The sequence below is a fragment of the Carassius carassius genome, chromosome 16, assembly GCF_963082965.1.
Source record: "Carassius carassius chromosome 16, fCarCar2.1, whole genome shotgun sequence".
Lineage (NCBI taxonomy): Eukaryota > Metazoa > Chordata > Actinopteri > Cypriniformes > Cyprinidae > Carassius > Carassius carassius.
Window position 1 is genome coordinate 2059757 of NC_081770.1, and position 16538 is coordinate 2076294.

Below are 16538 nucleotides of genomic sequence, written 5' to 3' on the forward strand. Positions count from 1 at the left end.
AGGTCTCACCTCAGTGTGTTGAGTTGACAGTTTGGATCCTGTAGTAAATCACTGAGCAGCTTCACTCCTGATTCTCCAGGATCATTTCCTGTGAGATCCAGCTCTATCAGGTGTGAAGGGTTTGATCTCAGAGCTGAAGACAGAGCTTTATAACCTTCTTCACTGATACTGCAGTCTGAAAGCCTATTAGAAAAGATGTTATTCTTCATTATAACACATAATGTCACACAAGTACATGTTCTAGAATGAAGAAAATAAAAATATGCACTACAGAAATTTTTGCCTGAATTGACTTTTCACAGTAAAGCTGGGTAAAGTTATATATTGGTGAATGTAATCTGCAATTCTTGCATTTTAATTTCCTACAATTATGACCTACAGTTGCAATAAAAATTACTCAGTCCCTCAGAGACTGCAGTACTTTACAAATACAAGCTTTTCTGAAGATCCAGGATAAAATAAAAAAATGCTGATGCATATTAAAAAAAGAGATATTGTCAATATAATGTAACATTTGAGTCATAAGATTTTATAATAACAAAATTATGTAACTTTATTATAACCTTCTTCAGTGATACTGCAATCTGAAAGTCTTCAGAAAGACTAAATAAATAAATCACATTAAAAACATTTATTACACCATTAGGATATTAACATTTCCCATCATCTCCAAAAATCAATCTGTTTGTCAATATTTTATAAATGCATCTACACCAACACAAAAATTTCACATTACTGACCCATTCCTTGTGACACAGGATCAGTTTACAGACCAGCTGGAGCTTTACATTGATTCATGTTTAGATTAACCAAATTCAGACCTGAGTATCTGTAGTGTCTGTGAATTTCTCAGCAGACTGGAGATTTGTGTCACTCCAGAGTCTCCTATTTGATTCCTGCTCAGATCCAGCTCTCTGAGGTTTGATTTAAACGCTGATGCCAGAGCAGCACAACCTTCATCTGTAATACTGATGCAGTTTAACCTGTAGAAGACAGAACACAACTAATTAAGATATATACATACAATTACACAAATAGCTGCTTTAGCTACTAATTTTAGCTACTAATCCCATTTCTGACACATACTTTGTGGGGAAGTCGTGGCCTAGTGGTTAGAGGGTTTGTTTCCTAACCCTAGGGTTGTGGGTTTGAGTCTCAAGCCGGCAATGCCATGACCGAGGAGTCTTGAGCAAGGCACTGAACCCCAAACTGCTCCTCGGGCACCGCAGCATAAATGATGCTCACTGCTCCGGGTGTGTGTTTACAGTGTGTGTGTTTGTGTGTGTGTGTTGTGTGTGCGCACTTTGGATGGGTTAAATGCAGAACATGGATTCTGAGTATGGGTCACCATACTTGGGTGTATGTCATGTCACTTTTATCCACCAATATGAGATTTGCATGATAATCACACTGTGAAATTATTATTTTAATTTGATTATTACAATATTTTGCATTTTAAAGTACAGCACTTAAGCCTAAACCATACTTACAATGCTGTCCTAATTTCTTTACATTAAAATGTAAGGCTTTTATTTTAGTGGAAAACTGAACAGTGAACTTATGTTTGTGTTTAGTTCACAACAGGTGTATAAACACTTTGTTGTACAAATCTGATGAAATCTGTTAACATCATCTGCCAAAAAATATGGAAATTACAGGAGCGTACAATTTAGTGAACCTTCCTAATTCACGTTATGACCGAAAAATAACTTGCTCACCAGCATTTCTTTTAAATGAACTGCAATTCAGAACTTCTACTAGCCACAACAAAAATATCAGAAATAGATCAAGAGATTTAAGACATAAAATTACCAAAAACACATCTTAGATTAAAATACATTTCATATTAAATATTATTCTGAATTATTGAATGCTTTCAGTTTTACGACTTTTTGTTTGGAGATACAAATAAACAGAATAAAAACAATTCTTAACAAGAGGGTCCTCGCACCTCGGTGCTCGGGCCCTAATTACTTTCTTATAAAACAGCATTTATTTAGTTTTTATTTCCAAATATAGCTCAGTCCAAAATGAATGTTTAGTGGTAAACATGTTAAAGATTAACAGAGAGGCTGTCAGTTGATAAAGTGATCAGCTGTTTCCTCCCAAACATCTGTGTACTGAACTCACTGTTATCCTTTAAAAAAAGCCAAATCAAGGTCTTGTCTCCGGGAGCTCCAGAGACAAGCACTGTGACTCAGACATCTCACAGACGTTACACACCGGATGTGTCATCAGAACATGAAGGCTGACTTCTTCAGTGATCTTCAGAACATTATGAAAATAGCATTGTGACTGAAGGACAGAATCTGAAGCCAATGATAAGATATGCAAGTTTTTTTTCTTCTTTATTTTGTCAGTAATGCCACGTCAGAGAATTAGGTACACTTATTTATACACACCGTATTTCTGATTCTACTATAAAATATTTAAATACCCTAAAACGTTTGATTTGTTTAAAACAATAGACTGCTTTGGCCAGTGGAAAAGAGATCCACTCTATTCTAAAAAGATTTTCCGAGAAGTATTTTATACAATTTTGTTTTTACATTAATTTTGATACATTTATTTGAAAACAAGGCCAAGACAGTGAATGATTTTTAGCAATGTAAAGTACTATACAAATAGCACCTTTAGTAAGCATGTCATATTTTCCTATAAAGTCTTGTACCTTTGACGGTGTTAAACATGTTCATACGCATGGTTTTATAAATCTGAAAACTTTTGTGTGTATGCCAAATCTAGCTTTTGTGCGTAAGTACATTTTTAGGATGAAATCTAAAGAAAGTTTTATACATGAGGCCCCTGGCTTTTTTTTTTCTTTCTCAGAATTACCAAACTCACAGTTGTTTAGGTAAACCAAGCTATAAAGTCTGAACTTAGGAGATATAAACTTGGATTTACAAGAAGAACTGTGAGATAAAATAGGTAGGCTAAATGTAATGTAAAGTGTTATTGGTTTAAATAGTATTTCATTCTTTAACTGTAAGTCTAATACAATGTCCCCTGTGTGAATATTATATAGACCTATTGTTAAAAATGCAACTTATGCTTTAAAAGTAGGGTAATTACAGCAGGTTTCATCCATAGTAAGTCCATTTAAACGTCTGCATTTAGCTTCAAATGGCATCTTTGATTATTACATTATTATTATACACAGGGCCGCATTAAGACTCTAAGGGGCCCCTGGGCTTTACCTCTTGAGGGGCCCTTCCAGGGCTCGACAATAAGGACTGCCCGATTGGCCGAGGCTAGTGTGAATGACGCTCGGGACAGTAAACGGAACGGTCACTTGCCCGATCGGGCCAGTGCTGTAGGGTGTGCGTTATATGTAGTCTATGATATCGTAATAGTTGATTTAACGATCTGATATTATCGAGTATGCAAAAACACACCCCTTCTGTGCACGCATGCACTACATGACGTAGTCTATTAGGTTAGATTTGTGCATGTGCTTTAGTCTTAATGCCTCAGAATTCAAATATGCCCCTGTATATATTTCGTATTTATATAATTTAATATTCATGTTAACCAATATTACACATAGAATGCTGGTTTTCTCCAAATATTAGCATGACTACAAATGTGATGGTTTTATTCAGCGTACAGTTTAATAAACAAGAACTTAATATCAAGTGACTTACATTTTAGACACTAAATCGTCTGTTTCGCTGTATTTCGCCAACGAAAATGGTTCCAAAGTCCACAGAATTGTTTTGCGTCTCTGAGCAACACTTCCTCAGTGAATCAGCCGCTTGAATGAATCGGTTGAATCTCAATGATTTGCTCATTAACAGTGATTCCCTGCCACCTACTAGCGGGTTTAATTTCAGGTTTAAAGTGTCTTCATTTTTTTTTATAATTTCACAGTATTTAACGTTTTGTATTTTCAACATTAAAAACATTTTTATGCATCTGTAACTGCTCTTGACTGATAAATTTTTAATAAAGTTTAATCTATTCTGTAGTTATACATTAGATTACAACTTCTGTACCTGAAAATCTCTCATTTAAACCTACATGAAAAACTTGAAAAGCACCATTTATTTCATTTGTTTTTTCTGTTGTATTTATTTATGCTATTACTCGTAATTTGATTATTTGTAACTATTTTATTACTTACTGTTTATTTGTCTAATAATATTTAAAATATAAATTAATCTAGTAGCTTTTGCTGTCATTAACCTATTATATTATTGAGGTTAAATGTAACAAAGACAATGAAAACAATATCTATGCTTATTTTATAGGCCCATTTTCTTGTCTTTTACTTTTATTAATTTTTTGTTGTGGGGCCAGTGAAAATTTTGTTGGGGCAAGTAAAAATTTGAATCACTGGCCCGACCGGGGTTGAGCCCTGCCTTCATCCACTGAAACTGCATAATTAATCGTTAAAGGTTATGGTTCCACCCCTTTAACTGTTAGGCCGTTTGTATCTATTACACGTTATCCCAACCAGGTGGCAACAAGTGACTGTTAAAAATGCATTTGTCATGGAATCATTTTCAATTTAACTCACTCTTCTTAATCACAAACCCTTTTATTTTACGTGAATAAATGGTATTAAAAACATCCAAATCTATAGTATACACTTCCATAATGTACTTAAAGACACCATGAATAGGAACTAAAATGTGCTTTTAATATACTTTTTTTTAAATACAGAGACAGTATATTAAAAGCACATTTTAGTTCATATTCAAGGTGTCTCAAAATAGCAGTTGAGTATACTTAGATGTTCTTAAGATTATCGTAGGAAGTACTAAAGAAGAATTTTAGTATATAAAGTAAAGAAAGTTAAGAGTATAAGGTGCACAAAAAATAGAACTTTAAGTACATTATGGAAGTGTACTTTTTCACTTGGGTATCACTATCAAGGAGTTAATTATTTTGATAGACTATCATATCTAGCTACTGCTGCCAGCCTGATAGTAAATCACAACCAACCTGTAAATGGCGTTAAAATATGATGTTAGTTTCTGGATTTTTTTTAACAAACTGTTCTGACGTTCTACTTTATCTTGTGCTGTTTTTCTTTTTTGCGAACCACTTTCGTATTTATGGCACGTCACATTAGATTAGCTATTAGTTATTGTCATCATTAGAATAGGCGGCAATTATCTTACAAAGAATTCAACGTAAGTATGTCACGTGAGTTTGATACAGGCCAATAACTGAATGCTTTCAGACAATGATGAATTTTATTGGATTTCAGACAATTAAATAATGCCCACTGTGACTGATGATTGCAGGGTTCATTGAGTGAGAGGGTTTGACTGACTCTTCTCGAGCAGGACTTGCAACGCGCACGTGCATTCAAAGCAAAGTGATAAAGCGTAATTTTAAAGGGACAGCCAACGAATTAGAAAATCTGATTACAATATTTTCCGGCATCATCGGGGCCCTCCCCCAGCCCAGGGCCCTGGGCTTAAGCCCAGGTAAGCCCGTGCATTAATGCGGCCCAGATTATACATTATTCTATAAATATTATTTCCATTCTGACATCCAGAAACACAACAACACATTTTTTATCTTATTCCGTTTACCCGTTAAGAACAAGTATACACAGCCTTGCTACTATTAGTGTTATCAGGGAGACCGTGCAACATTAGACAACTTCAAGCTGTCCAGTGTCCGTTGTAGACATTACCATCCATCAAGCAATTAACATTATTATTGCTAACATAGCAGACTAGGGGTGTCCCCGACTAAGGATTTTCATAGTCGAATCTGAATTTTTGAATCTTGCTGACATTCGACTAATAGTCTAATCATATGTTTGGGGGCGGGGCAAAATACAATGAGTCATGTCAGACATCCGACAGCCATAATTACTGATGTTAACACACAGGGAAAATGTGTAACAGATGCCTCACAGATACAAATGGGGTAAATAATGTTTTTATGTTTTGATCAAAAGATAGTTAACACTAAACGTCAGTGAAACCCTAATGTTCTGCATTTCTGTTTAGAGCTGTGTGCTGAAGATGACCAGTAGAGTGAGTATTTGATAGCAAGTTTTTAATCAATGGGATTAAACTCATAATTTCATGTAGAATACGCTTCGTTACTTATACAACATAACGTTAATATTAGGACTTATAGGCTATCTGCAAAAAGAGCCCGGATGCAAATGAACGTGTCTGCGCGGCTCTTAATGAACTCTTTTTGTGGACGCGTTCTTCATGCAACAATGTGCAGAAACACAGCAGCTAAACTCTAAAAATTCACAGCGTTTTGGTATAATGGTGTTCTCATTATAATGGTATGGGTGTGACAGTCCAGTCATAGTTATTAATAATCTGCATTGTAGTTTGACCTGCTCGCGCTGTGTGCTGAAGAGATATCACCATAGTACTAGGCTACAATGAAGTGCTTGAATCAAAACCACATGCATCTTATATCAGGTAAATAATATATCCAGGATATATATACACTGGCTGAAATGTTTTGAAAATCACTTGAACCCTACCTGTTTGGGGTCAACCCTATAGCAAACTAATCGAAAAATACATTGGCATCATCTGTATTAAAGAGAAATTAATTACTTCATATGCTGTTTAAGTGAATAAAATAGCCTTGACAGTCGATTTCCACAACTGTTGACTTTATTCTCTCTCACTGGTGTGTGTGTGTGTGTGTGTGTGTGTGTGTGTGTGTGTGTGTGTGTGTGTGTGTGTGTGTGTGTAGGTGATGCAGGATTGCTGGGTTGCTGGGTTTTTGCAACAAAACCCACCCAATTGCTACTCAATACTAGCACAATTAGGTTTCAAGGGGGGTTCCCCAGTAAAAATGTCATTCTGGGGGTAAAATACACATTTTGCTGTGGGGTTTCTCCGGTAAAATTTACATTCATAACATGTTATTGGGGTCGCTTCAACACAGAGAAACAGTGATAGGTAGCCCAGTTCCTCATGAAAATCACAAACTGAGCAACACTGAGGGGATTTAAAAGAGGAAAGCAGGCATTTGGATCAAAGCACTGTGAGGCAAAGGTGGGGGGGGGGGACTCAAAACATTTATAAACTTATAACACATTTTTGCCCAGTTTGCATTGTTTTACTACTTACAAGGTTAAAGCAGAAAACTGTTATTTACAATACACATCATGCTGTTTAATCATATTTTTAGAGGGGACAACCAGGGATTGGGCAGCATATGCAGCGGTGCCCAAGGAGCAGTTGGGGGTTCAGATCTTGTTCAAGTGTCTCATCTCAGTCATGGTATTGAGGGTGAAAGAGAGCGCTGGTTATTCACTCACCCTACAGACAATTCCTACCAGATCTGAGACTCGAACCCGCAACTTTTGGGTTACAAGTCCAACTCTCTAACCGTTAGGCCATGACTACCCCCAGTACATTTTTTAATGGGAAACTTTGCGAGTTGTGTTGTAGTTAATAGCCACTGACAGATTTTGAGTGATGCCACCAGTGTTTGAACGCACACAGAAAACAATAGATATGAATTTTAAAGTCATGGTGCTTCTTCAGTGTGCTGATGCTTAATGTTGGAGGTTAGTGGTTGAAGAACCAGATTTATTAAAACTAACTCATGATCTGCTCACATGTAAATGCACTTCGCTCTTAAGCATGTGTTTTTAATTAAAATGCAGCCTTTTGTGACCACAATAACTCGTATCACAATGTCAAGCATATTTAGATTAATTGTGCAGTCCTGATAAGTGTAAAATATTTTCAAATCTATGAAACTGTGGTGGGTCACTAGAGTCTGGGTAAATAATGGGATAAACTTAAAATACTTACTTCAGCTTTTCCAGTCTACACTGTACATTTTCAAACAGAGTCAAGATGATCTTCATTCCTGGGTTTCCTAGTTTATTCTCACTCAGATCCAGCTCTGTCAGATTTGAAGGGTTTGAATTTAGAGCTGCAGCCAGAACATGACAACCTCCTTCTGTGATACAGTTGTTCTTCAGACTGCATAAAAAGAAAACACTTCAGTTTTAATCTGAATATTTACCAGGATGTTTTAGCTGACAGTTGACAAATACTGGTGATGGTGATGATGTTACCAAAGTCAAAAATAAAAGAAATGTTTTCAATCAGCAATCTCTTATACAAAACACACAAAAAACATCCAGTGGCAAGAATTAAAAAATGTCCTTGTAACACTGAAAAAATATGTCAATTTGTTGAGTTTACAGTGTTTATGCTGCAGTAGAGCAGCGATCTGATTCACTCGTGCAGAATATTGAGATCCAGTAATCTGTCTACTCATCTTGCCTAGATCTAGACTTTTAAAAAAAGTCATTTAAACACTTAAACATTTGCATTCAGAAATGCCTCCAATATAGTGACAAGACCTCCCATTATAAATCATGTGAATGTATAATGTCCTCACCCGAAATAGTGGAAAAAGAAAGCAGTACCAACTGAGAAGACATTCTGTGCACTCACTAAACAGATCAGTGCGCTCTTTTTAAACATGTTTTCTGCACAGAGCATGGTTTGCAGAATCCTGCAGCAAAGCAAGATCAGTCATGACACTAAAGCTACATTTCAAATGACTTCCCAGATGCACGCAAAAAAAGGCATACCTTATTATTTTGCTCTTGTTTTAGTTTAAATAATCAAGATGCATTTACTATATAAGCAAAAATATATTTAGTCTTGTTTCCTGGGGGGATAAACAAGACTAAATATCTTATCTAACTTGAACTATTAATTTATAAATGTAGTATTTGCAATTAAAGGACACAGGAAAGACGCAGCAGCACTTTCTTTTTGTAGTATAGCCATTCTAGCAATAGATTCTCTGCTGAAGCATGCTCAGAGTTGAGCTTATATTTACACCAACTCCTATGTTAAAGTACAAGTTGGAAGATCCCACACTTTGCATCAGACTGTTCTTACGCACTCATTACACACACATCTGTGAATATGCACTGTTGATAAATGAGGTCACTGGAATGTAGAGTTTATGCTGGAATTAAAGCCTGCAAATTTTCAAAATTTAAATTAACAAAACACTACAAAATTTACCTCAGTATCTCTAATTTGCAGTTTATATTCTCCAGGCCAGTGCAGAGCAGCTTCACTCCTGAATCCTTCAGATTATTATTGTTCATGTTCAGCTCTTTCAGATTGGTATCTGATCCAAGAACTGAAGCCAGAGCTGGACAGCTTTTGTCTGTTAAACCACAATCATTTAGCCTAAAGAGAAATAATTTAAATCACAGAGTTAGATACATGTAATACATTCGTTAAATACAAAAAATAAATGTATACCAGTACACTGCATATATATTAGAATTGTATTGATTCAAATTGATTCAAATAAAACATGTAAATGAATAATAGGCTTATATCATTAATGGCAATGAGTTATATATTTAAAAGTGCTGCTCTATTATCTGGATGAGTGTCTTGAGGTGTAGAATCTGAAGGTCAATCATTTATGCATTGAGGTTATGCAAGAGTATATCTCCTTTATAGCAGAAGTTGTAGAAGTTGAACTGCATATTGGAGTAGAAATAACTATGGAACAATGTGTTTTATAATAACATGATGTGCTTCTTCTGTAGCTAACTAAACAGCTTGTTTTGCTGAAAAGAGATATTTTTACATAAAACCCATGTAAATCTAATAAAACAGCATTGTACTGCAATGGACTGCAGTTTTTAAAGAAAAAAAAGTTCAAGAAATTGTTTTGACTTTACCCTAAAAGAGATATATACTTATAACTAGGGGTTATAACCATACGTTATAGTATCGCAATGTTTTCCGCAGCAATACAGATCTTTTAGTATACTATTTGGTAGAATTATAAAATCAATTTCTTCGCAATCAACTAGATGCTAGGGTTGAGTTTTTTTTTTGCTGGTGAAGTCAGCTGGGTCGCCTTCTGAAATAAAGATGACGGGATCGCGGAAAGTTATCAGATGGAGATGTGTAGTGAGGCAAATGGTGGTCACACCAGATACGGACTGGTTTTCGGACACCCCCCTCGAACCATCAATACAGTAAAACTGCACATTTTAGAGTGGCCTTTTATAGTGGCCAGCCTAAAGCCCCTTTCACATTGAACATTGGACCCAGTAAATTGCCGGTTACCCTTCTGTGTGAACGCAAACACGTCCCGGGATTGATCCAGGGTTAGGGACCTAGTAACATTGACGGGTTCAGTCCTGGAACGAGCTCGGTTTCAACAAAAGTCAGAACTAATGCCGTAAGGGTGTGCGTAGTGATGACGCATGATATCACGTGACTCTTTTACCAGGTGTTTTAAAGGCAGCTCAATGTTCTCTACTAAAAAAAATTTGCAAATTGTAATGAAGCAGAGATCAGTTAGTTCCTCACTTTGTGCGCTGAAGCTGAGATCGTTCGCCATCTTAAGTGAAAGTTAACCTGCCTAGCGTTTTCGACTCGTACATTACACGTCACACCCTGATGTCACATGTCTTTACGGGACCATTAGGGGTTGTGTGTGAACGCATTCACATATTCCGGGTAATCACTGGTAGTGTGAAAGTGCAAAATCTAGCAACCCGGAAACAATTGCCGGGACACATTACCTGTGTATTTGCCGGAATCATAGTGTTAAAGGGGCTAAAGGCTAATCACGCTGTCAAATCAGCATCTTGATATGCCACACCTGTGAGGAGGATGGATTATCTCAGAAAATAGAAAGAGAAGTGCTCACTAACACAGATTAAGACAGATTTGTGAACAATATTTGAGAGAAATAGGTATTTTGTGTACATAGAAAAAGTCTTAGATCTTTGAATTCAACTCATGAAAAATCGGGGCGAAAACAAAAGTGTTGCATTTATAATTTTGTTCAGTGTAGGTATGCACCGACATCTGCAAATTATCGAAGAGAAAAATTGCAAAAAATCTTGCTCCTGTTTGCAGTAGCGCTACTGTGCTGTAACATGGTATATCTGTACGCTGTGATCTGATAATAGTAACTTTGTAGGACTATAATTATTTATAGTCCAAAAAAAATTAAATTAATAAATCCAACAACTTATAACTGATTCTGTTACATTGAGGTGGATAAAAAAGTATTTATTGATAACTGATTCTGTTACATTGAAGTGGATAAAAAAGTATTTATTGATAACTGATTCTGTTACATTGAAGTGGATAAAAAAGTATTTATTGATATTTAATATTAAGGTAACAGTTTACAATAAGGTTCAATTAATGTTTAACACAAACAAACAATGAACAATACATTACACGTATTTATTAGTATTTTACACGTATTTATTATTTATTACTTTCTTAAATTTAGTTAATGAGAATACAGTTGTTCATTGTTAGTTCATGTTTATTAAGAGTGCATTAACTGTTAACTAGCACAACTGTTGATTTTAATAATGAAATTAATATGAAAGGGTTATTTCAGGCAAAAATGAAAATTATAAAATAACAAAAATTACGACTTCACACTGTACGTCAACAGTCACAGCAGTCGCGCTCACAATAGAGCCGGAAGAGATGACGATGCTGAATAAAGTCATAATTTTTGTTATTTTTGGACCAAAACCTGTTTTCGATGCTTCAACAAATTTGACCCTATGATGTAACATGGACTTTGATGATGTTTTATTACCTTTCTGGACACCTTTCTGGACATTTATACATTTTCAATGGAGGCAATTTCTCATTTTTGGCTGAACTAACCCTTGAACTAAGATTAATAAATTCTTAGATTGCAAACTAAAGTATGTAACCTTGTGAACCTTATTGTAATGTTACCAATATTAACATAAATTCTGTCCAGGTTTATTGTGCTATTTTCAGGAAAAGTGTGGTTATTTTATTAGTTTGTGTTTTTTTTTATTCAGTATCATTAAAATTGAGTTAAATTTAAACAGTCTTATGGTTAATTATCCCTATAAATTGTGGTGTCCAAGCCTGCTATGTATCAATGTAGATTCATGTAATTTTAAGATGAGAACAAAACATGACAAAATATATTAACTTACAGAGCTCTTTTGCAGGTTTTGATGACCTCTGATAATCTAATGAGACACTCGTCTGATTTCTTGAATTTCTGAAGCTCAAACTCCTCCAGCTCCTCCTCTGATGTCAACAACACAAAGACCAAAGCAGACCACTGGGCAGGTGAAAGATCAGCAGATGAGAGACTTCCTTTGCTAAGGTGGGTCTGAATGTCTTTCACCAGAGTTTGGTCGTTCAGTTCATTCAGACAGTAGAACAGATTGATGGATCTCTCTGGAGACAGATTAGACTCCAATTTCTGCTTGATGTACCAAACTATTTCCTCTTTGCTCTGCTCACTTCTATTTTTCTGTTTCAACAGACCCTGTAAGAGTCTCTGATTGGACTGGAGTGACAAACCAAGGAGGAAGCGAAGAAAAAGATCCAGGTGTCCATTATCACTCTCTAGTGCCTTGTCCACTGCAGTCTTGAGCAAATCAATCATGTTTTTTTTGGATTGTCCAAGAAGGACCTGAAGGAAATTTTTGTTTTTCTGTTCTGTAGAGTCTTGATCAAACACATATTTCTTCTTTATGTCTAGAAACAGATGTGCATAAAGGGCTGCAATAAACTCTTGAATGCTCAAGTGAACGAAGCAGTACATGGTACCAACAGTGATCCCTGTTTCCTCCTTAAAGATCTGGGTACACATGCCTGAGTACACTGATGCCTTATAGACGTCAATACCACAGGCTTCCAGATCTGTGTCATAGAAGATCACATGGTTTCTTTCCAGCTGATCAAACGCCAGTTTCCCCAGTGAAAAGATGGCATCTTTATCCCAGGAAACATCTGGTTTGTATTCTCCATCATACTTTCGTCTGCTCTGCTGGATCTGAAATCTGAGGAAGTGTGTGTACATTTGTGTCAGAGTCTTAGGAGTGTCTTCAGTATTTGACTCCTGCAGTGTTTTGGAGACATCATCAGCCTGATTGTTTTTCACAACATTATTTCTTTTCTCCTCTAAAATGTTCTGGAGAACAGTGGCTGAAATCCAGCAGAAGACTGGGATGTGGCACATGATAAAGAGACTCTTTGATTGTTTAACATGATCAATGATTTCTTTGGCCTGATTCTCATCCGTGAATCTTTTTCTGAAGTACTCCTCCTTTTGTGCATCATTGAATCCTCGTATCTCTGTCAGCCGGTCGATACAGTCAGGAGGAATCTTACTGGCAGCTGCTGGTCTGCTGGTGATCCAGATGAGAGCAGAAGGAAGCAGATTTCCCTTGATGAGGTTCGTCAGGAGAACATCCAGAGAGGCTGGTGATGAAACATCAGGCCACGTCTCATTATCCTTAAAGTTTACAGGAAGACGACATTCATCCAATCCGTCAAGAATGAACAAGACTTTGAATTGATTTCTTCTCGTAAGCTTCAGTCCTTTTGTCTCTGGGAAAAACTGAGTTATAAGGTCCATCAAACTAAGTTTTTCTTGCTCCTTTAAGTTCATCTCTCTAAATGGAAGAGGAAATATGAAGCTGATATCTTGATTTTCTTTTCCTTCGGCCCAATCCAGAACAAACTTCTGCACAGAGACTGATTTTCCGATGCCAGCAACTCCTTTTGTCAGTACAGTTCTGATCTGCTTGTCTTGTTCAGGTGCTTCAAACAAATGTTTGCACTCAACCTGTATCTCCTGTGATTCATGACGTCTGGAAGCAACTTCAATCTGTCTCACCTCATGTTCAGTATTGACCTGTTCACTACAACCCTGAGTGATATAGAGATCTGTGTAGATGTTCTTCAGAAGTGTAGAGTCTCCTTGCTTTGCAATTCCTTCAGACACACATTGATACTTCTTCTTTAGGCTACACTTTAACTGATGAATGAAGAACAGCTCATCTAAACAGAAACAAAAATACAGATACTGTTTAATCATATTTTCTCTCTAATTTTATAAGTGACAGTCTGACAGATGATCACGAGTCTCTTACCTTCTAGAGCATCAGCAGCTTCATCTTGCTTCATCTCTCTCAGGAAGTAGAGCGTGAGATCAAGAGCTGCTTCTTTCATACTGCATCTGTTCTCATTAAAGTCCTTCACAAAGTAGTGCATGTCCTCTTTTTGTAATATTTTCTTAAACTTTTCCAGTTCTTTCTTTAGAAATGTGATTACTTTGCTCTCAAGATCCTACAAAAACAGACAAGAATGAATGAGAGAAAAAAATCCTATATTTGGTCACAATTATTTATTCAGTAATTAAAAATATTCATCAAAAATCAAGTTGAGACAAACATTACTTTGTTGTAAATATTAATAAAAATAGGCTTTCAATCTTATTTTATAGGTTCTTAAAAGTAAAAATTTGAAATACAAGTTCTGTCACACTCTTATTCAATAACATATTTGTTTATTATAATTATTAAATATTCTTGAAAATGTGTTTTATTACCTGGAAGATCTGCAGGAGACTGTCTGTATAATTCTTGTGTTTCCTGTGAGACTGTAAATCTGGATCTAATGTTTCATACTGAAGCCTGATAGTAAATAAAATAAATCAAAATACTGCATTTTTAGGAAAAGAAATATGACCAAAATATCTTGTAAACATTTTAGCAAAGAGAAAAAACAATAAATAAGTGATAAATTTATGGACTACAAGTAGTTTTATGATAATTATTCTCTGATACACTTTCTGACACAGTCTATGTTTAAAGAAAAATAAGAAACAGATCAAATACCGTTTGGTTCGTGATGTTGTTTCTTGACTGAATTTCGGTGCTTCTCTCTTTGACCGGTCACTCTTCACAGACACAGAGCTGGACACATGTGAGTCTGATCTTACACTAATGACACAAAGAACAAAACACTTTACTACAGGAGCTCCTTCAGTCTCATTTAAAGAGCTTCACTGTTGAGGATGGTAATGAAGCACAGTATAGACATGCATTTGTTCATCTATGACTATGGATAGATGGAAAGACATATTCATGTTTGGCTGCATGATCTATTTTCCATGGTTAGTTTATACCTCCTTGTGTCTGCTTGTGTGATTGTGTTACTGGAAAGAAGCTCCAGACTGAGTTCAATAAAGAGGAAATCGGTGAATTATTGTTTTATTTCATTCATTTCTATCACAAGCATCTTAGTGGAGAAATAAGCCAACACAACATTATAATGTCAAAGATAATAAATACCTTTTGATAGATGTTTTTTCCTCACTGAAGTCTGGTCCGTCACCATCCTTTGACCAGTCACTCTTCACAGACACATGTGATCCTGATCTTACACTAATGACACAAAGAGAGAAGAGAAACGTTTCTACAGGAGCTTCATCTGTGTTTTATATTGACACACATTCTCTCTCTAGTCCTTCACAGAAACATCTGCAGAGATTTAAAGATAGTCATTCTTGTTTACAGACTCACATTTGTTTAACAATTTCTGTAAAGTACTTAATGTGAGAATAAATATATTTTTACAAATATTTGACTGATCTTTTTGAGATTTTTTTTTTTTGACTAAAATAGAAAGTAGAAATGTCATTGCTACACAGTTCTGACACTATTTTAAAAGTTAATCACACTTAGTTTATTGGGTTGTTACAATATTGTTGTAAAATGTACTGCATCCTTTTGACCCAGAGTCCAAGTCTGAGCTGAACGTTTAACAGAGATAAGCTTTTATTTTGCAACTCTCTTACATTTCAGATACATACTCATAAAGTTATAAGTTTTCTTCTTCACTGTAACAACTATGTTCGGAAGTGTCAACATAAAATACAGTTATTTAGGTGTGGTTTATTGTATTTTATGTACAGTGTATTTAGCTGTGTATATCTGATGTTGTACACAGGAAGCTGGGAGGAAATGCACTGCAGCTTCATAAAGCGTGCTGTACACAAGCTAACCTTTGGGTCGAACAGCTCAGGAACAGAGTTATTAATAAATCTTAAACACTGAATCCAAACAAAGAGGGTTTGCTTTCTCATCCAAACACACAGCGTCTTCACAACATGACGACAACACTACAACTCACTGAAGACTCGTCTTCTCTTTGTGTAAAACTTTGGACAGCATTACGCTAATATTTCACATTGTGATGCACACATTTGTGAAATTAATATCTGGATTCAGTCAAGGCATTTTAATCATTTCTGGATCAGTGTTCTCTGTTAGACAGAATAAATCACTTTACAGGAGACTGTGACCTTTGTAACTTTGAAGATCTTACACAAACAGATACATTACACACTAAAGAAAAATGAGAACAATCAAAAGTATCATATAAACCTTTAAAATAAGTGTGCAATCATTTTTTTAATGTCTGACAATCAATTTATGACCTAAAAACCAAAATCACTGATATGGAATAATTTACTTAAGTACAGACTCAGTGCTGAAGAGTGTAAATTGACTGCAAATGATGATTTGGATTTTCTATTCTGAGATATTTAAAATCTATTGGCTTTTTTTTTTTTTTTGAGCGAGATTGAGGGACTGGAAATGATGATTATGATATATATATATATATATATACACAAATGTTATTTTTAAGTAGGAAGTTATGAAGCTCTGAGGTTCTGCAAATCATTTGTAAATATAACAAAGTTTATTAAGGTTT

At 35.6% G+C, this 16538-nt stretch overlaps 1 protein-coding gene and 1 pseudogene across 1 annotated transcript in view; both read right to left on the reverse strand.

Moving 5' to 3' along the window:
* LOC132159290 (zinc finger protein 271-like) overlaps positions 1-16538 on the reverse strand; it is a 147312-nt pseudogene that overhangs the window by 30749 nt on the left and 100025 nt on the right.
* Positions 24-16538, reverse strand: part of LOC132159034 (NLR family CARD domain-containing protein 3-like) — a gene marked incomplete at its 3' end in the record, with an annotated part of 16631 nt that continues 116 nt past the window's right edge. Inside the window, exons 2-7 of the mRNA XM_059568654.1 lie at positions 14657-14761; positions 14368-14452; positions 13910-14105; positions 11957-13817; positions 9003-9173; positions 24-183 (exon numbers count right to left, since the gene is read on the reverse strand). Of these exons, the coding sequence (XP_059424637.1) occupies positions 24-183; positions 9003-9173; positions 11957-13817; positions 13910-14105; positions 14368-14452; positions 14657-14761 (2578 nt within the window). The remainder of the gene's footprint in view (positions 184-9002; positions 9174-11956; positions 13818-13909; positions 14106-14367; positions 14453-14656; positions 14762-16538) is intronic.